General features: G+C 43.7%; 1 protein-coding gene across 1 annotated transcript; it reads right to left on the bottom strand.

Annotated features, from left to right (window-relative positions):
• Nucleotides 1-2,283: 2,283 nt before the first annotated feature.
• LOC111234856 (membrane-associated guanylate kinase, WW and PDZ domain-containing protein 2-like) lies at nucleotides 2,284-26,274 on the bottom strand. The gene is made up of 17 exons (XM_022763053.1): nucleotides 25,995-26,274; nucleotides 23,963-24,079; nucleotides 18,805-18,924; nucleotides 17,381-17,554; nucleotides 15,296-15,494; nucleotides 14,259-14,329; nucleotides 13,080-13,241; nucleotides 11,806-12,334; nucleotides 10,696-11,245; nucleotides 10,523-10,586; nucleotides 10,013-10,426; nucleotides 4,960-5,160; nucleotides 4,783-4,859; nucleotides 4,529-4,675; nucleotides 3,322-3,460; nucleotides 2,889-2,976; nucleotides 2,284-2,367 (listed from the first exon to the last, which is right to left on the bottom strand). The coding sequence occupies exons 1-17, from the start codon at nucleotides 26,272-26,274 to the stop codon at nucleotides 2,361-2,363; spliced, it is 3,339 nt and encodes a 1,112-aa protein (XP_022618774.1). The 3' UTR covers nucleotides 2,284-2,360.
• Nucleotides 26,275-26,304: the final 30 nt, after the last annotated feature.

Below are 26,304 nucleotides of genomic sequence, written 5' to 3' on the forward strand. Positions count from 1 at the left end.
TCAGTGGTTAGGATAAAGTGGTTTATGTTACCAAGGCAACTGTACGTGGCACGATGGGCACAGCACTCTCTAGAATCTAGACAGTGGTTTTTGTTCTGACTGCACATACACCATATTAACAGTACTTGAAATATGCACGCTGAATGCATATTTTTGGCATCTTTTGCTGACTTCTGAAGTAGGGTACGACACAGAGCATCCTAATCCACACTCAAGCAGCATATTACAAAACATTCATTTATGAATAGGGCAGGTACAATATAGTTCTTAATCTGTTTACACGTTGAGCCTTCACAAAAGCTATATAGCAATTTTCATGTCATTTCTCATCACACAATAATAAATAATCTGAATGTGTAGCTGTTGTACATAATATATAGATATACTGCATATATTTATATATAGAGACTTATCATGATGTATTACAATACAGCAATACATATCAGGGCTTGGCTCCAGTTAGTATAGTATTTACAATAGGTTCTGTCATTTATTTCTCTACAAATATTTACAGACTATATATTTCACACCTGCTGTCAAAAAGGGGTTTGCATTATCACAATCATATATTCAGTTATATAGAACAACATTACAAGTTGAGGCAAGTGTCCACATAAGACAAAGAGGATATTGTACAAACACGTTACACTGTTTCCTCTCAGACCAGATCGACGTGGTGCAGTGGATATGAATGGCTGACAGTCTTGGACTGTTGCATTATTATTGCTCAGTATCTTCATGAGGTATAAGTGAAAGTCTCTGTACATTGGGGGGGGGGGGGGGGGGTGTAGTTAAGAGAGGACACTGTGCTGAAGTAGCCAGAGAGAAGCAGAAAGGTGAGTGAGAGATAGGAGGTGGGTCAAACGAAGGTGTCAGAAATACCTTGCTGTCCTGGAAATATCTATCACAAATGCTGCAAACGTGAATAAAGAAGTGCAACATAATGAGGGCAATAGTGCCCCAGAAAAAAAACGACAATGTCGTTGTTGTTTCACCAGCGAAAAACACATAACTTTACCACGTTGGTGTCATTTACAAGTTAAAATGTGATCTCGACATTTAACGTCAGCCAGAGGTCAGCTGTAAAAAGGCACAAAGAATATGACTTCATACTACTGTAGATATCAAAGTGACTGAGAGAAAATGTTGGTCGTGTGGGTAGCTGCAGAAAACAAGTGGAGGTCTAACAGTGTGAGATGGACAGAATCTGATACAGTGTCATTCAGCTGCTGCATTCTCTACTTCCTGTCAAAAGTTAAGAGACAGCGCTTCCCCCTCCCCCCTGTCCTGTTTGCCTGTTCCCCTCTACATCCTGTGCCACCCTCTGTTGGCTGGGTGTGAGCCAAGGGCCTGGCAGCACCGCGGCCCTGCGCCCGCCTGCCATAGAAAGGCCTGAGATGCTGGCAGCAGACACGCTGCCATCAGACTGGCTGTTTCCAGAATCTGACTCATCATCTCCCAGCTGCTGCACGGACAGTGTGGAGGTGAGGAAGGAGAAGGGCTTTCTCTGTGACACTGGATCCATCACAGCAACGCTTGGTAAAGGCCTCTTGATGCGCCCGTTCAGTGCATCCTCGTCTTTCTCATTCTCATTCAGCTCCGTCTCTTTATTTTCACCTCTGTCATCATCCCATGACCTCTCCTGCTCCTGCTCGCTCTCCGGCTCCTTCTCTTTCCTCAGTTCCCTGTAATTTGCTGCCATGTCCCAGTTTTCATCATTCACCGCCTCCCAGTTTTCTTTGGGACTGGGAAGCTTTTGGTTTGGACTTGGAATGGGTAGGATAATATTCTCATCACTTGCTCCGCTCTCTAAATTAACTCTCTCCTCCACCTCCACCTCCACCTCCACCTCCACCTCCTCATCTTTCTCTTCCACCCTCTCCTCAACAGCAGCTACCTCCTGCTGTCCCTCAGGCTCCTCCTTGCCCTCTGCCTTCCCCACCCTCTCCTCGCTCCTGCTTTTCCTCGGTCTGCTTCTACTCCTCCTCTTCCTCTCCCTCTCCCTTTTTCTTCCCCTCACTGTTCCTTTTTCTGTGTCACTATCATCATAATTCCTGAGGGCATCTCTGGGTAAACTCTGAGCCCCTCTTTTCCTCCTTCTCCTCCTGCTGCTGTCCCTGGTTTCCCGAGACCTCTCCCCCAGCTCAGAGACAGGGCTTTGCAAACCTGAGCGTCCCTCTCCCTCTGAGGCCCGTCTTCTTCTTCTTCTCCTTTCAGTCCCTTTTCCTTTCTCGCGTCCATCTGAAGACTTGCTCCTCCTCTGCTTAGAGCTGCTACGCCCCCTCCGCCCAGTGGAGTCTACTGCAGCCAAACCCTGCTCCTTGGGGTGACGCAGGAGGGAGGGGGAGGTGATTCTGTGCTCACGGCCTGGAGGGGGGTGGAGGAGAAAGGAAGAGAAAACAAGACTGAATAGGCAGGTAATTGAGAGGAAGAGCAAAATCTTGGGCAGAGGACATTATGTAATCTGTTATTAAAGAGCTCTGACATCCAGAAAGTTTTTTTTTTTTTTTTTGTAAGAGGTACATTAGGTTATCTTGTGTAACAACAGATGCTTTTCTGTTTGAGTGTAACCTTCGGATAACCCTTCATTAGAAATACAACACATATCTGATTATCAGCATGCTCTATAATAGTGCAATTATGCAGTTTTCTATGTGTGTTTAGAAGGTGGTGAATTCTGTTCAGAGGTAGGTATGAGGGGAACTAAATTGGACAAGAAGCATAAAGTTACAGCTACATCACTACATAAACCGATAATCGAGATTATCTTAGAATGAGGAGGTCCAACACACAGGCTTGTTTCACTACACGTGAAGACAGCAGTGGTGAGTGAGCAGAGGAATGTAGAGAGACAGAAAATGGGAGAACTAACAGGAACCATTACCAACCGCGTATTCTCTGTCCGTCCAATGACATAGAAGCAAGGCTCGCCTAGCTTGGAGTTGGTCATACATAGAGACAAACTGGAGAGCTCCACTGAGAGAGAGAGAAAAAAAGGAAAAGAAAAGAAAGGAGTGGGGCAGAAAGGAGGAGGAGAAAGGGAGGAAAACCGAGACAGACCCAAATGGAGAGAGAAAATGTAGTGTGGGTGTGTTAAAAAGCAAAAAATATTGAATTAACCAGAAATGTGGATGAGTTAAAGGAGGGAAAACACCAAAAAGAAAAAAGAGATTAAAAAGGTAGAAAGTATTTTCGTTAGAATCAAAGCCACGGAAAAAAGAAGAAAGAAGATTTTATACCCAAGACAAATGCATCACATGCCAAACACAGATTCCCTGATTTTTAAAAAATGTTTTCTCCCACTCTCCCGCTGTGTCTTACCATAGTCAGGCACGTAGCCGTTTCCTCTCTTGAGCACCAGGTGGATGCGGTGGCCTCCCCTGCGGATCTGCTCGACGGCCTGGCTGTGCGTCATCCCTGCTGTACTGTCGCCATTGATCTCCACAAGCTGATCGCTCACCTGCAGCCACAACACGCACAAACACAGCATCCACATTACTTTAAATGTTGTAATCTATTCCAGTAACTCATTAAAACAGCACAACACTCAGTAACAGTAACTAAGACGGGCCTTTTTCACAGCAGACATTTTGACACGTCACTGTAGGAGAAGCTCAGGTGTTACTAATAACACTAACGATGCCTGTGAGCCAGAAGTCACAAAACAGCCATGATTCATTTTTATTATGTACAGCTGTGCTACTGCGACAGGTCAAGATTATAGTGTGGTGACTACTTTCTTTACTTGAGGTGGGGAAATTAGAAACAAGACTTTAAAGTTTACAGGCACATTAGTAGCTCTGTGACGTTGTTCTAATTGCTAACGCTACCATGACAACATCCTCACAAGGACAATGCTACCATGGTGATATTTAGCGGATATTAGCAAGTTACTGTTTGACAATTGGCGCGAAAAAAAGTAAAGCTGATGCGAATGACAAGATTTAACGTTGGCATTGCTTTCCAACAGTGGAGACAACTCTTGGAGCGTAAAGAAATTAAGTCTGATGCTGAACTCATGTTTCTTCTAAACTGGCAAGTAAACAGCTGTTAATGCTAATGTTGGCTATGTAGCAATAGCAACACTAGGTCCTTCAAAACTTAACTAATTTTTTTTTAACTTTAACTTGTTTTCATAGGCATTGAGTTCCTTGCTCTGATGTTACCAAAGCATCATCTGGATTTTGTTTTATATCTATCTGTAATAACAGGACATTGTTTGGCAAGAAAACCCAACGGAGGTGTATGTCTTTTGTATTTTGAAGTCTATGGTACATCATTACAAGTATCCTGTTATTAATCATCCCTGACAACATCAGGTGTGTGTTGGAAGCAGTGCTGTGAATTAGTTAGTTAATTAGTAAAAAAAAAAAAAAAAAAAAAAGGTTTTAGGAATTGTACACACACAGAACAGCAATGACATTTACACAGACAAGATGATACACTCAAATGGAGATTATACATAAATGGGTAACAGTAATGGAGTATACTGAGTAGTATATGTATATAAACAAATTGCCAAACACACCTGCATTTTCTGGCTCCGTGAGGCTGGTCCCCCCTCCATCAGTCCCAGGACGTAGAGGCCCATGTTGTACTCACTGCCCCCTCGGAGGCTGAAGCCGAAGCCTGAGGGTCCACGATCCAGGTCCACACTGTAATACCTGGAGTCACGCTGGGAGACAAGGGCGGAGAGAGTCAGAGGGAAGACTGATAATCATCACTGCAGGATGGATCACATACTGGCAGTGGATAAGATATGCTTATGACTATGACACGCACCTTTGGACGTGACCTCTGACCTTTTCTGCTTTTGTGACCGGGGTCATATTCATTTGCTTCTGAAAGGCTAGAAGTGTCTGGAGGAGATGAAGTTTGAGATTAGATTATAAATTGAGAGCCAGCCTACTGTATATATTTGTGTGTATGTGTTCACTGGATGTTTATGTCTATGCTTACAGGTGCTTGGACGGGGGACAATGGTGAGCCGTAGAGTATTTCCAACTCTGCGAAGTATCTGAGCAAGCTCTCGATGAGGCAGAGTCACCACTGAGTGTCCTTCTACCGCCTCCAGTCGATCTCCAGGCCGGATCTGCCCACTCTTGGCTGCTGGGCTGCCTCGACGGACCGTCACAAACCGGTGAGGGAGAAGAGAGGCAGCTGAGGAGAGGACAAAAGATATCAAACTGTTACTTACTCCTACTTTTAATGACATGTTGCTTGAATTAGTTGTTGAGTTGTTCATACTGGACTCAACTACAGCTGCAGCAGGAACATGAAACTCCAGCTCCAGCTCCAAAACTTTGCTTTTAACTGAAGGCAGTTAGTAATAAGAGGGGTGAAATGTAGATACATTTAAAAACAGGAAGCTTTATCTCACTTGTATATATGCCAGATTTCCTAGAACAAGCCGTAATTAAGCTTTGGATTGTTTTTGGCAGGGTTTACTTTATAAATTACTTTCCACAGAAGCTTTTATATACACCTCCCCCAACTATCTCCTTGAACTACTCTCCTTTTCTCCTTCATCTTCTGATCTATCAATCTATCTCTCCATCTGCTGACACACTGTCAGATGAACTGTTGTTCGCTGTTCAATAATTTGTCTTGCTCCTCTAGAGCAAACTGCCATGAAGCGCGAGATTTCCAGCAATATTTTCCTGTCCTGAATCTGTCAAACTCCACATAACAACAGACTTTAGATGTTTACACTTCGGTTTATACAGCGTCAGTGATTCTTACTCTTGCTCTTCTAAGATCCCCAAACTTGCAGACTGTCTGCACTGGTATGCCACTGGAATACAAAACACACACTCACACAGCAATACTTGCTGGCACCACAAAATATCTTTTTCTCTGTGTGGGAAGAGGCTGGCCGTTCTCTCCCTGCCCTTGCACCACTAACACCAAGAAAACACACCACATATAGTAACTCCAACAGGAGTGTGAAGCAGATAATGTGCAAGAGTGTTCTGGTCTTTTGTGCAATTCAACTGACTTTTGAATTGAAGAGAAGATACAAAACACAATGTGAGGATGGAGAATTAGCCTCATCATTAACTCACTTTGTCTTATCTTCTGTACAAAGAGATCACTCACAATTAAGCTGAGCGGTCAGTATCTAAGGTTGATGAGAAAGATATTAAACAGCCTAAAAATAAATTTGCTTCCATTAATCTTCTGCACCAACTAAAAAAGCTTCTTACAGTTTTTAGCTGGACAGTCTGTCTCTGTCTGCTTAGACTTCAAATTCTATCTTCTGCTCCTCTCTCTGTGTCTTAGTAAACCTATTACTCTCCCCATGACCCCTCTTTCAGGGTATGCTGTGCTTTGGTGACAGCTGGCCCCTCTAGAGTCTTGCCAGTGGCCTTATGTAACCCATCAGGCAGTATAAACATTTTGAGACTCTCATTCAGCCTAGGTACATGACTGTCCCTTCAGTCTACATCCCTCCAGGATAAAAATAGCATGTTTAAATTACCTCATAGAGTGAATTGAAATGATTGTTAACAGATTAAAATAGCAATTAGGGGGTTAGGACTATGTCATATGACATGGAGTGTATGTCACATTGGGATGATGATCCCATTAAAAGGTACAGCCTATAATTCAAAGCCCAGAGACACATCTCCAATCTGTCTGGGCGTAATCTGGGTGACCCAGGCAGAAACGGCAATCAGGTCAAATCAAAGCCAAGGCAGCTTTGCAAATAGTCTTCTTATCATGCATAATACATCACTCGAACATCAACAGTCGCCAAACACATGAATACACATGCAACAGCCATGCTCACACGCACACAGCACCGTTTTAGCACACACACACACAGACACACGGTGACTCACACGCAGAGGGATTGGGACAGATGTACTCAGCCACACATGCACAAACACACATGCTTAAACTACACACAGATGCATCCAAATGGACTGCTTTATATTGTTGTGTCTTTTCCTCTGGCTCTCCATGTTCTCCTGTCCAGAGTAATCCCACTGCGGTATGCCCAGCAGCCAGCGAGCCAGCCTCTGACGCGCTGCACTGATCACTGCTCCGGAGTGGTAGCAGTACCCCCCCCCCCTTCCCTCCCTGCCATCGTAAAATCCCCCTCTGCAGCTCAGATGCATCGGCCCGTGCAGACATCCCCACAGCAGCCTGCAGATGCCTACTACATGTCGGAGAGAGTGGGGGAGAGAGCACTGTTGATCTTTGGCAGGATCATTCACACAGCAGTGTATGTGCAGGTTAGTAATGCTGGAGTCAGCATTGCTAAAACTATCTGATAAATCCATTCATGTGGCTCACTAATGGCTCTAATACACAGACCATTACCACATCATGTCATGTGCTGCTTTAAGCCAGGCTGGGTTAAAAAAAAACAAAAAAAAACATGTTATATTCTCTCTCTCATCTCTCGTTGTCTCTGCAGACATCAGTGAGAATAACAGGAAAAATAATCATACTACAAACCTCTCACAGCATCAGCTTCTGAGATCTAGAAACGTGTGAGCTCGTGGAGCTAACTTTCATACAGCCAAAGTCAACACACCTGACCGAGCAAACTTCAGAGTGCAACACAGATTATAAAACCTCTCACTCATGCAAAAAGCTAAACGTGAAACACTGCACCAAACCGGTACCCTCCCCATTTTTGGTAAATATAAAAATAAGAATTGGAGCAAATAATTACGTTTGGACTCCTTCACAGTTTTCAAAGCAGACTGTAGTCTCTCCAGCATGGCTCTTTCATTAGCAGAATGAAAAACAAACAAAAAAAAGATAAAAAAGTCCTATATTCCGTTTCAGGAGGATTCAAAGGTGTTGAGATTCACATATGACGGTCAACAGGAACTAAAACGCAGGTTTGCTGTCCCCTCTGTTGATCCTATGCGAGGGAAATGCTCAGCATAGCATTTCTATTAGGCATTCAGAGAACGATGGGGAGAGTGGGAAGTGGGAGGGAGGGAGAGGGAGAGATAGAGAGAGAGAGAGAGAGAGAGAGAGAGAGGGAGAGTTTTAATCTTTTGAAAAACCAGACTGGACGCTTTTACTGCAGAGTAAAAGGAGTGTGTGAGAGAGAGAGAATGAGGGAGAGGGTGGGCGGGAGCTCGTGAGGGAGAGAGGGAGAGAAGAGCGGTGGAAGGAAAGACTGATGAGTGGAGGAGAAAGAGAGAGATGGGAGGAGGAAATGATAGAGGAAAAAGGGGGATATGAAGAGACAAAGGGGACGTGTTTCTGAGAAATGAAGAGGGAGCATAAGGACACGATGGAGAGGTTTGAGGAGGGAAGGTTGGAGGGAAGGAGGTTCTCTGTGCTGCGGACACAGGTGCACCAATAACCTTAATCTCACCATGAAAACATCAATGTGTGTTCGCTCAGGCCATAAAGCAAATTGAACTGCATCAAAATAAAACAGCGCAGCATATACAAGACATGGGAAGGAGAGAGGGGGTAATACATCATAGGGATGTTGCAGTTATCCTCCTATCCTCCTATATCCTCCTACAGGATGTGTTCACTTCCCACACAGAACATAAACAAGCATCAATGACCAGTCAGGTCAGAATGAATGGAGAAGCATGAAGCACAGAGTGAGACAGACTTTAAACAAAAGAGACATCACAGCTCATAAATTGAATTATAAAAGAGCACAGACACTTTCAAAACCTGTAAATAACCTGTAAACTTCTCAAAGAAATACTCTCATTTGTTTTCATGCCAAGAGTTAGATAAGAAGATCGATACCACTCTCATGTCTGTATGATTATTATGGTTTGTTTGTTTAATCAATACAAAAATTCAAGTGTAAAAATGACACATAGATTAATGAGGTAGTTAGCTTTAAAGGTGCTAGTAGGGGGATCTTTTATCGTTGGACAGAGCTAGGCTAGCTGTTTCCCACTGTCTCCAGTCTTTATGCTAGGCTAAGCTAATCAGCTGATGTCTCCAGTGTCATATTTACAGTACCGAATAGTATCAATCCTCTCATCTAACTCTAGGCAAAAAAGTGAACAAGCAAACTTCCCAAAATGTACAACTATTTATTCAATAAGTCAGGCCATCAGACATTTTGCATGAGATTCTGAATATTGATCCCAAAGACAATCACCCTCTTCCTCTGGAACAAAATGTTAAACTGTGGGCACAGTAACAAAGGTACAAATGTTTGTATAAGTGAAACATGAGGCACTGCAAGATCCTCAGAGAGAGACTCAGAACTCTTCCAGACTCTTCACTAGCTTCCAATGAAGAGAGAATAGACTGCTTATAAATCTCTTAATGGCTTATTACCAAAATACATCTCTTGACTATTTTTTACCCATATGAACACTCTCTGCCTCTCAGGTCATCAGGTAGAGGGGCTGCTAACTGTTCCCAGAGTGCAGGGTTTTTTAATGGTTTTACAGGTGGTTAACTGAAGTAATGAGATGCAAATGAGATCAGATGAGATCAAGATATGCAACTTTGAAGATGGTTTCTTAATCTTAGTGGTAGGATTTTTCAAAAAGGAAACTAAGTTGTGGCCACCAAACAAACACCCAAATGCCTCATGGGTAGTGTATTTGTGTTTAGATTTTCAGAAAACAGAAAATGTACACTCAAACATTGTGCCCTAAGTTCAGTTCATGATAAGCAAGTCATGGAAAAATAGTAGATGCCAAGATTGATTTCCTTCAACAATGTAAATAAAACCAACCTGGGATAAAAACAAGAAGAAGAGGGTTAATGCATCGTGACTCATCTGGTGGCATGTGGCCATGGTGCCCACTTTTTAATCTGTAATTAGCTAATGGTGCATCAGTCCACAAGGGCATCCAAATGAAACGTGTTTCCCTGGGCAGGTAACCAAATGGTTCTATTGGGCCAGAAAAGTTCAGCTAATGTCCCTCAAGCTTTACTTAAGATTCTTTGATGGAAAACATTCAGTCTTATAAAACCAAAGTGTGTTATATTCAAAACATTTTAACTTAATACACATGGTGAAAAATACAATTCATCACTTGTTGGCTCTCACCTTTGCCATTCTCCACATCCTGAGAAGCAATGACGAACCCAAAGCCCTCTCCCGGCTTTCTCCTGAGCTCCACATCAAACCCTCGTAGTGGCCGAGTTCGTTCACCACCCTGCCTCACTGCACCTGAATCAGGCACTGTGACACCACCCGCCTCATCCTCCAGGCCCGTGTTGATCCAGTCTTTGGGCTCCATCGTCAGTGTCACCGGAATCGACTCCAGGAAACTGGTGCTCTGAATCAGCGAGGAATGTGTTGGGGCTGGGGAGGGAGGAGTGCTGATGGAAGTGCGGGGCATAGGCAACGCTTCTGGGAGCACACTGGAGTCATCTGAGCCAACAGGTGGAGGAGGGGGGCGGAGAAGAGGCGGGGGAAGTCTCCGAATAGAGCCGGGGGAGATGGCTGAATGACAGACGCCTAATGATGAGAGAAAAAATAACCATGAGATGAAAACAAAACATGGCTGTCAGTTACTAAAAATCAGTGACTCTGAAACGAAAGTGAATCATTTACCTCCTCTGTAAACCAATAAGATGACTTCTCCCTGTTTGGTGTGTTCTTGGAGGACTGTTTGTACCTGTGAACAAACATACAAGTATGTTGTGATTAATTCTTTCATTGAACTGATTACAACTCATGCACCCTGTGACAAAGGCTTACTTCCATCCTATTTAGTCCCCAGTTACCTGTGCAAAGCTAAGACTCTGGACATCAGCTCCATTGATTTTGACAATAGCATCCCCTGGCTGCAGAGAGTTGCACTGCTTCCGGTCCCAGACTCTCTTCACTATAGTTATCCTGCCTCCCGGACCACCAGCCGTAACGCTGAAGCCGAGGCCTCTGTCTCCTTCAATCTGGGCCAAGGCCACCGGTACCAGCTCGCCTCCGCTGCCAAGTCCACTGCCCACACTCATCGCCCCAGGAGAGGACACACTGCTGGGACTCGCAGTGGGGCTGGTGTTGCTATGGAAACCGTTGAAGGTGCGGTGATGGGGGTTGTCAGGGGTGGGAGGGGGTCTGAGGTGCGAGGTCTGCGGTGTAAAAAGGCGGGAGTGAGCGCTGCGGGGGCCTCCGGGAGAGGATGACGGCCTCCTGGGCGACTGAGGCAGGGGCAGCCGTGACCCCGAGAGGGTGCAGGTGGACAGGTCGCTCTCTGACGACTTGGATGTGCCGTAACGTAAAGGATGAGGGGGTGCTGAGAGGGAGTTATTGTTGTGATTACGAATCATTGATGCCCTGATGAGGAAGAGGAAGGCAAATTAAAATCAATAGGTAATAAGTCTTTGCTTTGACACATATTCTTATCCTGAAATGAGTTGCAACTAATGATTATCTTCATTTTCGATAAATCAATTATCCAAATAGTTGCTGAACAATTGTTGCAGCTCTAAAGGGATGAACGTGTAGGATACATTAGATTCTTCTGGTACTGGTACTCCCATTTCTGCCCTGCCACCTCAGCCTGGTACAGTATAACTCTGCAGTTATAAATAAGAACAAAAGGGAACTAGTAAAAATGCAACCACCAGAATCCTTTGATCATTATTGGGTTAAATCTCATGTCTCACTGAGTCACATTTAAGACAGACAGATCTGTCTTAATTTGAAAAAGTGAATTTTAAATACAGGTGAACTCTCAAATGATACTTAAATCCAATACTAATCAGAATTGCTTCCAATTCACTGCAATCAACCACTAATTATTTTAATTGAACACTTAAAAAAGAGGCATTAAAAATTCAAATTAATGCTGTTCAGTCTCTGCAGGCACTGATCCATGTCTGTGTTGGTGTTACCTGTGTGAACCAATCGCAGAGACAACTTCACTGTCACTCTGGCTGGCCAGGGTTTGATCGAGTGACTGCAGCCTGGCTAAACTTCTCAGGGAACGTGGTGGGCGCACGGGGGGTGAAGAGGCGGCATTGCTCATGCTGGAGCGTCTGTATGAGGGCGGCTGTCTGATGGCGAAAGACATTGCATTTCCATTTGCATCTAGAGTCACCCCTGGTTCCATGTAGCTTCCGTCACTGTGGACCCCATTAAAGTTAAAGTGCTGCTGGGTACGGGGAGTGGGTGTTGGGAGGCGAGGCAGCTGGTGAAGAGGCTGAGGCTGGGTGGTGGTGGGTGGTAGGATGGGGTCCCCGCTGTCCAGTAGCCTTGGCGGGGGCTGCTTGGGACAACCGTCAGGGTTGTAGAGCATGGGATAGCCTCTTCTAACCTCGACATCCACGCTGTGGCCCACAGGCACAGACTTGAGCATCTCTACCACCTCTTTGTGAGACACTCCCAACACACAGACGTCATTGATGTACACCAGGAGGTCCGCTAATAAACCACAATAAACCATAAAGGAAAGCACATGGATAGACATCATTAAAACACATTTATTACAACCCTTTGCATTTTTATTTATCTGTAGCAAACGTACACACCTTTGTACCTGTTTTAACTTTTTTGACCATTTTCATATGCTTGAGTGTGCAGATGAGTGTAGTTTGCAAATGAATAAACGTCTGTGTTTTGTGTGGGTGTGGACTAATCCAACCAACTAATCCCTCTAAACCAGCCTATTAACATATATGAACTAGATCAGTCCCCGCAGAGACAGCCTGTGCTCTGGCTTCCTAGGGTGGTGATATCTGCCTGTAGTGTGTGTGTTTGTGTGCATGTTTGTGTATGTGTGTGTGCTAATGCATGTGTTATGATAGTTAGATTTTGTTGTGCTAGCCTTGAGGATTAAGCAGCGTTTGTGATATACACTTGCAGTGGGAGATCAGAAGATACCCGAATAATCCCAAAGAGTGGAGACAGAGGACTAGAGACATGACTATTAAAACAGATTTCTGATTAAAATATTTTCTGTTTCTATGTTTTGCAAGATTTAGCATAATTACAGTCTGCAGCTATAACAAGTCTATTATTATCACTAATAACATGCCAGAAGTTAATAACTTTTAGCTTGAGATGGATATCTTATTTCAAAGGATTCATCTCACGTATCTTTCTGTACAGCAATACATTTCTGCTAGCTTTCCTGTAAGTGATTGCCCCCAGTTCATTGTATTTTTACCTGTCTTGAGTGCTGAAGGTCCACTTGCAGTCACACTGTAGACCTGGAGGAACTCTCTTGGCCTGCTGCCCCCCACGATATTGAAACCAAACCCTCTGGAGCCCTTAGTCAAGTGTGTGTGCACAGGGAAACCCCGCAGCTCCACAGGCTGGTCTGTGAACCCTGGCAGTCACGGAAATATACAGAAACGGAGAGTCAGACAGAGAGAGAGAGAGAGGATGCGAAAATGATGATGCTTTACAGTCCTGTGTGTTTATACCACTTAATGGTTAGAACTGATGGAAAAGAGAGAGAGTCAGAACACTGCAAACCAATCGCCAGATGGCTTTTAACAAAAAATACTTAATCGACACACACACAAACCAAAGTGTTTGGTGGGAAGATTGCATTAAAAGCAGAATCCATTACAGACTAAAATCAGCAGCCTAATCCATTACACTGACCCAACTCAGTGCTGTAATCTGGGCATTTTTATTTACTGTTTACTGTTACTTTGCGTCATCAAATGTGTGGAAAATGTTACTACACTGATTTTATTTTTCCTTCCTATTTTAGCCCCGTATTAGTAAAGTGGCTGTAGGACCAGCAGTTATCTCAAGCTGTAGTAATTTACACATTGGTCCACACTGGCACATTATGACAGTGTAGCTTTGGGTTTGACTTGTAGCAGATTTCACACAGTCATCCTTTCACATGCAGGCACCTCTGGCCATAATGGCGATTATATCACCGTCTGCTGGTGAGAGGAGTGTACTGCACTTTACTCAGGCTGGAATCACAGCACAATAACAGATGGGTTTCTTACACTTTGCAATCAGCCATGTCAGACAGACACCAGAAACTGCATGATGCCCTTGTTCTTTTAACATTGAGTCATGTGACCAAATTATAAAATGAAGTTACCAGTCACATGCCATCCACGTGTCGACTATGCCAGCCTCAGCAGTGAGTCTGGCTCTTTGCCAGCGGCTCCGAGCTTTAGGCTTTAATCACTTACACATCTCTGTTCAGCTGGAAGCTCATTCCATCTCATTTGACTCGAACAAGCCGGCTGCGTCTGTTACTTCCGTTCTTAACAAATACGTAGCTTCACTGAGGCTGTTCAGCAGTCAAATGTGTCACCACTGTTCAAATAATTACATCCAGAAAGAGAGAAAGAAAGAAACAAAAGAGGCTCACATTCATTTTTATAGACGGTCTCCCTGCTTGAGGCTCGAGGACTCTGCCAGCTGGTCCTCTTTGGGTTGCGACTTGGAGAGACAAACGGGGGAAAAGAAAAGAAAAGACACCCTCTTCAGAAACATCGTAGTATTGGATGTAATATGACAGCATCAGAGTATATCACTGTCAGAACAGAGATGAGCCTACATGCAGCTGATAGTCATGACAACTTTTCACAGCAGCTCTACTGTATTCAGAGCATGTTTGGTTTGACATCTTTCCGAGAGTTAAACGAGAAGATCGATACTGCTCCACTACCTGTCCATCAAAAATGAAGCTGGGGCCAGGAGACAATTAGCTAAGCTTAGCATAAAGACTGTGAACAGAGGGAAACAGGATCTGTGTGCAGATAGGAAAATCTGCCTATCTGCACCTCTAAAGCTCAGTAACTAACATGCTATAGCTTCTTTTGTTAATCCATACAAAAGCTAAGAGCAAAGACAACAAGTTGCAGTCTAGGAAGAGTTATGTTCCTGTGAAACAGTGTTTTCTTACCATTCAAATACTGTTTCCTTGAGCTCAGTGGTTAGGCTTAGAGCTTAGGTAGACTGACTGATTGAGTAAGGGTACAGTTGGGTTCGGGTTAAACATAGCAGAAAGTGTCTGGTCGGGGATACGAATACATTTGGGCTCAGGTCACAAATGGGGAAACACAAATTGGTGGCGAAACAAACATAACAATAGCACACACCACAACTTTTTGTTTTTACATTTTTTTTCTTTGAGCGGAATAAACAAATAAAATGTTAAATCAGTGAGCTTTACACATGCTGGTAGGTTTTACCTCCAGATAGAGCCAGGCTAGCTGTTTCCCCGTTTTCAGTCTTTATGCTAAGCTATGCTAACTATCCCCTCGCTTCAGCTTCATATTTAGTGAACAGACAGCGGTATCAATCTCTTCTCATTTAGCTCTGTGCAAGAAAGCGAATGAGCGCATATCCTAAAATGTTGAATTGTTCCTTTAACTGACTTGTGAAGACCAGGTAGACACTCACTCTATGTAATGAGAGTCTCCTGGGTCACTGAAGGCCTGCTCCCAGTGATCAGGCATCACAGCTCTCACCCTGGCACCACTTCTGATGCCAATGATCCCGTTCTCTATGGCACAACCATCCCCGCCGTTGCTGTATGCCCGGGGCCGACCAGGGGAGCGGTGGGTAGGAAGGATGCTGCCGCTGATGCCCGCAGAGCCTCCTGATTATGATAGTGATAAGAAGGAGTGTTAAAAATCTAAACCAAACAGTGACATGTTACCGAGCAGATGCAGAAGGGGAAAAAGTTTCTCCTGCAGTTCATAATGACCTGATGCTGGGAATTCCATTGGGGGTTGTCAGGGAAAAAGTCCTGAGGTCAGCATCTTAGCCCGCTTTGTCCTCCCTCTAAGGAGGCAGAGTGTGTGCCTGTGCATGCCGTGCCACCAGAGGAAGAAAAACAAGCACATTTTCTGCCTCGCTGTCCTTGTAGCTGTCCTTCAGCCGTGAGCTCCAGCATGAATCTGAGCGACGTCGGACATCACATGGGGCGTCCTAAGTCCTGCTGCACACGACGAACCCATCCACCCACACAGTTTCACTTCAGCAAATGACTCAGCAGAGGTCAGAGTGTTGGATGGCTCTCTCCCACTCCTTCCAGCCTGCATCCTGGATTCCCCCCCCCCCCCCCCCCCCCACCCCCAAAAAGTCCTGGCTGCCTGCTGCCCTACCTGCCTGTTTGAAGCACGTCCCTAACTATCTGGATCTCTGCCTGCCTGTGTTCCTCACCTCCCACTCTGCCTACCTCTCTCTTATCTTCTGTACCATTCTGGCTCCCTGCCTCTACCTTTCCTAACACTCAGCCTCCCTACCTACCTCCATCCCCACAACCCTGTGTCGCTGCCTTGCTCTCTTACCCCACTCATCTAATCTCACACCCTCCTTCTGTTCAGCTCTTGTGCTCTAGTTTCTTGCTACGATCACTTCTCCAACACTGCCTTCATAAGTAATAACTACATAACATGAAGGTAACTAAGTAGAACAAACACCGTACCTGTACTTGGTACTTGAACTTTACTGTTTCCATTTTATACTTTATACTACACTAATACTGTACATTTATTTGACTGAGTTACTTGACTGAGTTACTTTGCAGATCAAGATTAAAATCTATATAAAACAACATATCATAACCTCATGAAATACAATGCATCAATGTCTGTGAGTTTTAGCATTAACATCAGCATCAGCAGTAAAATACTGCTCTCACACCGATCGATTTTAACAACCAAAAAATATAAATTAATATATCAGTCACAGGGGACATTTACATTGATACTAGCCATTTTGCTAATAATAATTCTGTACTTTTACTACAGAAGGATTTTGAGTGAATGGCTTTAATAACTTTAAATGGAGAATTTTTTTTTCTTGAGTAAAGGAAATGAATACTTCTTCCACCACTGGTGAGTAATAAGCCTTTAAAGCCATTTAGTTAACATATCTGGTATCTGAGTCATCCATCACATCTAAAATTAAAAGGTTTCTTTATCACAGAGAAAAAAAATTTCTCTGACAACCCTGTGTTGGCTATTCCAGTATTAGGAGAGCTTAGTGACTTAATTCAAACACTTTCTACATCCTTATCACACGATTTCCTCAGTTTTTTCCCTCTCACCTCCCCGTGTGCAAATTTGCCTATCAGCTTACATCCTCGCCTGCTCGACCTAAGGCATGCTGACCTTCCTTTGGATTTGAACCAGCAATCGATGAGGCCACAGCCCCTCTGAGAGTTTAGAGCATACTAATCGTGCTAAAGATTGATTAATTTGTGTATCAGAGACTGGAGCTATAGATAGGGGGACAATGCAGCATTTAGCTGCTGGCCACTATGCAGGGCTTAACAGACACGTCTCCTACTGTCAATATGCCTTTCAATCTTCAACCACAACGAAGGCCCCAGTAGCTATGTAAAAATCCATCTATGCTATTATAAATCACTGTATTTGCAACTTTATAAACCAATTACCTCTTGGTTTGTCTTCTAATTTATATTTGTGCCTTTGCCCACACATGCTGTCATATAAAACAGGTTTCAGAGACACTTGCCTGAGAGGCCGGAGTCGTCCTCGCTGTTTTCTCCGTCCTCTGCAGCCTTCTCCAGGTTGCTGAGCGATTTGCTGCGTGTGCGGAAGTTTCTGAGCAGGTTGCGGTGTTCCTGGTAGGTGATGGGGGGGCTGTCTGCGCTGATGTGAACGGGCCGAGGTGTGCCGTAGTAATTCCCTGAGACAGAGAAGGGCAGGAGAAAGACATCTTGCATTAAGAAATGGAAACCGCATGAACATATCAGACAATACAGTGAGTGAACTTTTCATTTGGTCATAACATCACAACTGATATGTAAAGTGGAAATGCCCTTTGTTGCAAACAAAATCTATTGCCATATAAATCTAAGGAGCCATAACAGTGCACAGTCTGCATTAACATGTTACTGAGATACAAATTGAGTTAAACAAAAGATTTAATATTCAAATATTCAGGAGCAGAGCAGGGTTATGTTATTATAGACAAAACAGCACATACTACATGCCTGTATGTATGTGCATTATGTATTCCCCTGAGATCACAGACTGTATAAGTTCTATAGTGTCAATTTGAGCCATCTGCTCCAGCTGCTTAAGAAGAAATGAAATTACCTCCACCCCTCCATTTGGCTCACGGAGCTCAAAATGGGTTGAGGAGAAACATTAGATTAGTGAACTCGGCAACAAGGTCACCAGCCGTCACCATTTACTGCAGTTTCTGCAGGCTACTGCATGCACGGTGCAGCCGATACTCCTGATTGCTTTGCTTTGGCGATGTGTCTGTCAATGTCACATGTAAGGCAGGGGAGGATGACATTTATTGCTCCCATTAAACTCTTATAAATTATGGATGCTAATGTATGGAGGCTTTTTAATCAGAGGCACCACTCTGACCCTTACGAGGGGAGGAGTCTGCAGGGTAGATACGAGGTGAGCAACACCTGATGGCATTAATATGCCAGGCAGGGCTTTAGACTTTGCAACTGACTGCCCCCCCTATCATTAATTATGTAAACCTCATTAATCACAGGAAAAGTATTCTTTAAAAGGAGCAGTTTGACATTTTGGGAAATATGCTTATTCAATTTCTTGGCAGGAGTTACATTAGAACATCGATACCACTGCATGGTAAATATGAAGCTACAGCTAGCAGCCTGTTGGCTTAGCTTAGCATTAAGATTGGAATCAAGGGGAAACAGCTAGCCTGGCTCAGTCCAAAAGTAACAAAAGCGGTTTCCCTCTTTTTCCGGTCTTTATGATAAGCTAAGCTAACTGGTCGCCAGCTGTAGCATCATATTTACGGCTACACATGAGAGTGAGACAGGAAATATGTTCTTTTCTAGCTCTTGCCAAGAAAGTGAATTAGCATGTTTCCCAAACGATCAAACTATTTCTTTCACGTACTTTCAGGTTGCCAGGTCAGTTAGTTAAAATGTTCAACTCATTCACCTTTGAACTTGCCACTCTCAAGCAGTGCTCCTGACTCCTCCAAGGAGAAGAACTCCTCAATGGAGACAAAGTTGTAGTCCACCCCTGAGATTTCCCCGTCTCTGGGCTGCCTCGTTGTACCTGGGAGAAGGAGACAACAGGACATACTGTGTCAGACGTCAGAGCCATGAGGTTAGAAATACTGCCAGCTCCACTGTGGATAATATGTCAATTAATCAAGGTCTTTTCCTCTCATTGGGAGTTATCAATCTGAGTTCAGTGTTTAAACAAAGCGGCAACTCAGCAAACTATAAATAGTCCAAGCATTAGTTTGACAAATTACATAGCGATAGTCCAGCAAAACATAACACCCTAATGGCTCTGTAGTGGCTGTATTTAATGTAATAAACAATCCCAAGAAGACAAAACAAATTTAAGTAGAGCATAAATTCATAGCAACAATTAACAAGTGAGCGCTTTAATTACAGCACTTACAAAATTTACTCTTTGTTGTGAAGAGCATGATGATGTGTGGCAGTGGTATTTACCAAAGCCTCTTTAATATGAACAGATCAGTAAGAACAAAATTAAACATTAATGGGGCAGTGTGAAAGTCTTAAAGTCTTTCTATCACTATTGCAAAGATGGAGCACTCAGATGATCAATGATCTGTCATCATAATTGATTCACACTGACCTTGGCCTGGAAGAGAGCAGTGAGTCCAAACCACAGCAGGAAAAGCATACAACATCATCACAGGCTAAGGAAAGTATTTTGACCCAGGCTTCCAAGATCTCCTAACCATTAAATATATGTGCATGTACAGGCATGTAGTGTGAAATATGTCACATTTTTATAGTACAAGTCTGGTGGAATAATTTAATTTGCAAACTAGACGACAAGGCGCCCGTTCTGACCTTAAGACAAGTAATTCCTCTCCCAAGACAAAATCCACACCAAGCCCAAACTAAGGACAAATCTCTGTCCTTCTCCTGGAGGACCACATGTGATGTCAGTGTGAAGCCGGCAGGAGGGAGTCACACCCAGCTACCCAATAAAACCCATGATTAATGCACTGCTGTCCTGGGAGCAGCTCTCCCAGCCACAATGACACATGCAGGACTGTACAGAGCATGCACACACACACTGCTGAAAAAACTCACTACACTACAGTCAACACACAAACACACATACGTAGACACAGAGGACTGGACACACATAAACATTGGAGAGAATGAGACATCCCCCTCAGCCTGACCTCATCTTTCTGTAAAACAAAGTGTGTTTACTGTACAGTGTCCTGATCATTTTGTCCCAGCAGTTGTAATACTATTTTTGTTGGGCTGAATCCTGCATTCTCTGACCACTTTGCATCACAAAAGTAAATGCAAAAAGCAATAGTCATGGCTTTAGTGTATGTTTATACACAGACCTATGAAAAACCGCAAAAACATTCATAGATGTTGAGTTTGGGGCTGTTTTTTTATTATTGATTAAGATGATCAAGCTTAAGCTGACTGGATGACCGACCCAAGGATATTCAGTTCATCACAGAAGCAAACAACAAATATTGGGATTGAGATGGTGGAATCGCAGATTTTTTGGCAATTTTCCTTTAAAAGTTCGATATTTAACACTTTTCTGGTGTTTTATTTGATGTTTTGATATCCATAAGAAGATATATTTGTGGTTTTAAGTACCAAAAGCAATCTCAGTATAGTTGTAGATCTCATCTCTCATGCTTGCTAGCTAAGCAACGGAATGACTGTTTGGTGTTGTGTTGTTAATAAAGTTAAAACAACAGCAAGAAAATAAAGAGCTGCTTTTTACTCAAAAAAGACATGGAAATCTCACTTTCTACAATATATTACCAAAAACAAGTAAATCAATTATCAAAATTGCAGTTGACTAATTTTCTGTTCATCGACTCATCGATTGATCAACCAATCAATCAGGTTTTCCTGTGTGGGACAGTTTTCTCCAGAGAAGTTTGACGCTCACTTCCTGGCTAATTATGAAACTGTCTTTTGTGCTTTTAAAAGACAATGAGGAGAGCTGATGTGATTGGCTCTTCTAAACTCCACCTGCTGATACTATAATGTAACAGTGCAGCCTTTTTTTCCCCATGCAGCACCAAGGTTGCATTCACACCTCTGGTCCCCAGAAATTGCAAACATGGACTGTCCACACCCATCTCTGCTTGCAACCCAATTTTGTGCTTGCACCCAGTTAAAAGGAAATTAGAGGTCTCTATGTCTAATTAAAGATCGGATAGTAAATCTCCTGACGACACCTGACATGTGTGTAATTCTTCTCCTCCCCTCAGGACACACAGTATCTCTCTAGCTGATATGGTGTGAGGCAGGGATTCATTATCTATGCACCCTCCTTGGAGATATATATGACATGTCAGTGCAGGGGGGGGGGGGCAGGATGGATTATTGACATCTTCTTCTTCCCCGCCTGTCCCTGTAGGCGCCGCACACTGATCCCCTGGGACTGTGGCTGAGCTCGGGAGTGAGAAGGTAATTACACAGAACTCTGTATCAACACCCAGAGAGAGCTGTCTGTCAAGATCACCGCACACAAATAACTAACAATGAATCCCATAGTTGAAAAGGCCACAGACGGTCTGCCTGACGGCGCAGCGGCGAGCATATCAGAATAACTAAATGATGATGTTTCTTATCTCTGACTCACTCTGAAGACAATTAGAAAAGTCTTTTGTGGAGGAGACGGAGACACAGTCAGTCTTGATGACATTGGCTCCGAATCATCCAAGGGCACATGTACAAATGGTTACTGCGATTATACAAATATGGATGGGAAAGTTCAGGAGGGTAATGTGATGTCTGCAAACCCTGCACACAGAAAATAATGATACGACTGAAGAGAGAGAAAAGAGGGTAATTTTCAAATGCTTGAAATAGAAAGCTGTTATATAAGACTTACGGTACACTAGTTTACACATATAGCTGCTCCACAAGCTACACAGTAAGCCCTCTATCTGCCTCGGTATGAGCGTACAAAGCCATTAGACTGCAGTCAGCCCCTCCTCCACTTTGGCACTGATAGACATTTGCTTTTAATTTAATTCCCCCTCTAGATTATTGATACAGTAGCCTGCATTTACTTAATTCTGTCATTCATTTCCATTTTTATGCACTGCCCTCCTGACTGAGCCTTTGTAATGATATTTCTTGCTCCAGTGCCAGCTCCAACATCAGAGAACATTGTCTCATCAAAAGGATTCAGCGATTGAGATACTCTCTAAATAGCACAGTGGTACGAAGCCACAGTTTCAGAGGAAGACATAGTATCTAAATTTTAAAAAAATGAATCAAACTGAAGCCTTGTCATTTTATCTTTGCAGTTTTGCAATGAAAAACATTTTAAAAAGTTGAACTACAAGCTTCATGAGCCTCTGAGACTAATAAATCTATGTTATGTAATTTAAAGATATAATTATCAACAACTACAAAAAAAAAACAAACAAAAAAAACACTACGACAAAGAGTCTCCTGAAACAGAAGGAAACATACATATGATCCTGAAGGGGGCCACAATGAGCCACTGATGAAAACTCCTCAGCTTTAAGTTCCTGTTACATCACGCACAGCTGCCTCCTCCAAGGAAAAAACAATAAAAGGAAGACAATTCTGCTTCTACACACATGTATCTACAAATGGTCTGAAATGAGACGTGATGGTCTCCGAGCCGTCTTGGGATCAGGGTGGCATGCGTGTGCTGGTATCAGCATGAGAACAACAGCATCTTACTGTGTCATCTCCTGCAGATCAGAGGATTACACACCCAAGGGCTGAGCCTGCCTTGTTGTCACTCTTACTAAAAGAAAGCACTCAGAGATGGGGAGTTGGTAAAAGTTGGACACCAACAGCAAGGGAAGGCTGGACTGCTTTATGTAATATAATACAATATCTTGTCAATGAATATAATTCATCTCTGACAACCCTCCACTATCATGCTATTCTGATTAGAAAATGACTGAAAGCAGAATTTATTTTGGCAATTCACTCTCTGAGCAGCTGCTTGTACACGTAACAGGATGCTACGCAATCATGGCTAAGTAATGAGGAAGCTTACTATGCATACAGCTGCAATTACACCATCATATGAATATGCATATTGTTTACTAAGAGAGCCTGTTTTAGCTTCCTCGCACCATCCCTGTGAGTTTTGACCTGTGCCTTGTTCTCTCAGCGAGTGTGTTGGTGGCGTTGTGGCAGACTGTCCCGTATGACCTACTTCCCGGACTAAAGGAGAGATTAGCAACAACTCCACACACTCACAGCAAGGTTAAGACTACAGACACACTTGGTGGTCTATCTCTTTTACACCCCCACCTGAAAAAGAAAAAAAAACACACACACACATCAGACAACAGACACAATGCAAGCCAGAGAATTACATTGCAAAACCCACAGGCATCCTCCCAGAAACACACTACTCTGCTGTTATAACCTCTAGCTGTTTCCAGTGACGTCATATTATAGAGGATTAAGATAGCAACAGATGTACTACAACTAGCTGCCTTTGGCTGCCATTGTGCTTGATTTTATTCATAAGCATCAAAATGAAACTGGCTGTGCGGACGACAGGCCTCCTTTTCAGGGCGATCATACAGAAACTGTGAGAATAAAAAGAATGTGTCAAACAGAGCTACCATCAGATGCACCACCACCCTACCACCACCCAAACAAAAAGAGAAATAGCCTGGAGCACGGGGGTGAGGATTGTAAGGGGGGAGACTGCAACTGAGGATAAACCCAGTGTTGTGACAATACAGGCTGTTGCTATGGAAATGTCCAAACTGATTGCACTTTTGGCATTTTCTGTCTCGCTCAACACCCTGATAGTGTTTTTTTTTGTTTTTTTTAATTATTACATTAAATCACCTCAGGTCTGCTTGCATACATTGACAGAGGAAAGTGTGGAAAACAGCTCTATCGCCAATTAACACCCAGATATTTGCATAGGCAACCATGAAATGTGTTACCAAAGAATTAATGTAGTCAGTAACATGCAGAGGAGGTCTGCACAGGAGGACTGAAGAACATGAAACTGGAGCAGATGAGACAAGATACACAAAGGCAAGGTGTGCAGTGAAACGCAGTAGCTTATATTGAAGGTGAGAGCAGAAGCACAAAACAGGACTTACAAGGTACAGCGCGGAGGTAGAGGTTCTCTCGGATGACCTGCTGAAGCTGGCTGTCCACTGAGCCAGGTGTGAAGCACTTACTCAGATACAACCTGAGATCCTTGCACAATGTGGAGCCTGAGGGAAGGGCAAAAGTAACAAGTAAAGCATGGGGAGGGCGGGCAGAGACAGAATGGCATCAGCTCTGTAAGCACAAACAGTCTGATGGTGTATGTTTACTCTTTAGATTTGTTTGTAGAGGCTGAAATTTATTTTAACTGATAACATTTACTTCTGCCGGGCTCGATTTAACACCATCACTTTACGACCTTAGACTTTCACATTCACACCTATACTGATGTTTCTGTATCACTTCATATACTGTAGATCCTGAGTGTGTTTTCCCTGAGTACCTCATGCATACATAACAACCAGCTGAGGTTAATTGCTCCAGACAAAACAGTTGAGGCTGTCACCAGGAGAGGCAGAGCTGATCACTGGGGCTCAGTTCCTTCTCTCTGATCTCTTAATATCATCTCAAGTGCTTTATGGCCTCTGATGACAGGCCACTTGCTGTTATGGATGGGCTGAGCGCATCTACAGCTTGTCACTCTGACAGACAACCATTCTGTCGGTGCTTCCCCTGCAGGCTGCAGCCCGCAGTCTGCACCCCTGCCACCCCATACCCCCGCCGTCTGTTACATGGGTTCTGCCCAGTACTGGACTGAATTTGCTGTGTGCTATTAAAAAAAAAAAAAATAAAATAAATAAAAAAACCATCACAGTGATATAACTTTATTAGCGGAGGCAGTCAACCGCATGTACGTATAACTGGCCACATATGGCTGCTGCCTGTAAAGGGAAATGAAACTTGCCGGCTGCTTTTTGGGAGAAGTGATGGGCTTTTGCTCATCATGTCATGAAACAGCTGCTGTTTTCTTGTCTATTGAAGAGCAAAATTCAGACATGAATATCAGCTCAATATCAGATTTTATAACAATTGTTAAATTCATTGTAGATTGTGCAAAAATACTGTATCACATACAAGATCCCATTAAAGTGAAGCAGTCAGATATCAAGGTTAATAGCAATACAAAGAATACCATCTGATGGACAGATCATATCGCTACTATGTGGTTTTCTCCACAGAGCACCAGCATTAGTGCTAAAACCTTTAAACTGCTTCCTGCCTCTGGGGAATGTGGTCTAGTGTCCTGTATTTGAGGGCTGGAGCACAGGGAGTTGTAGTAGTAGTAGTAGTAGGAGTAGGAGGAGGTGTGATACAGCAAGCCGGCGCATCAGCTCATCCATCACTGTCCACACTACATGCAGTCAAGCTGCCCAGGGAGGGCCAGGCAGACTTCAGAAATGATAATGGATCTACCAGCGGCAGAGGGACCAGGAGCAAAGGTCCCCATTTACACCCCTGTGGCCAAATCAGCTATCAATCTAGCGAGCAAGGCCATCGGGAGCCGCAGTCAGGTGACACTCCGGTGACATATTGCTCTGTTCTGAGCCAACAAAGACATCCGTTTCCCCAGCCCCCTGTTCTTAACATCAAGGCCCTTCATGGGTGACAGACAACGTTATCACCACACTCTTGTCATGTGTCATCAGCAATTTTGACCTCCTACCCACATATTGACCGATCGCCTTGACATATCCAGACTAATTGACGAGTGCAAATCAGCATCAGAATGCTACAGGCTGCAGATCTGGCTTGTGAGAGTCAGAGGAGGGTTATTGAGCAAGATTATTATGGATGACAGCTTGGACGCCAGTGTAACAGATTGTTTGGGTGTAGCCTGATGAAGCAAGTGCAATGGTGTGCGACATAAACAGCAACAAGTTAAACTGCCTGCAGGATTAGGGAGAAAATTAAAGATTGAATGAATTATTGTGGGTGACGTGTAATACATAAATGCCAGAAGAAATGAGCACCTATTGTATAATAAGACCTTCTCTTGCCTGTGTGGTGATCATTTACACATCTACCAAAACAATGAGCTGCAGACTAATTTATAGAGGGGTGAGTTAGCATGCTGAATCATACCTGGTGACACAGTTTTAATGCGGATAGGATGGGGGCAGGAGTTGAGAACACCACGGACATCTCCTAATGTCATCCCTAATACAGGTGTCCCCCCAATTTCAAGGATGATATCACCCACTGTGAGTCCGCCCCCGGGAGCCGACGTGACAAAAGGAAACTCTCCATAATCTGCTCCTCCACCAATGGCGATCCCCAGTTCCCCCGACGAGCCTAGCAAGGGGACGAAGCTGTCCTGCACCTTGGAACGCCAGTGCAGCTTCTTCACCGCTGTCTTAGACATGGCAAATGAGCTGGAGAGAAAAGGAAATGG

Source organism: Seriola dumerili, unplaced genomic scaffold, assembly GCF_002260705.1.
Source record: "Seriola dumerili isolate Sdu_G_001 unplaced genomic scaffold, Sdu_1.0 BDQW01000468.1, whole genome shotgun sequence".
In the NCBI taxonomy this organism is placed as follows: Eukaryota; Metazoa; Chordata; class Actinopteri; order Carangiformes; family Carangidae; genus Seriola; species Seriola dumerili.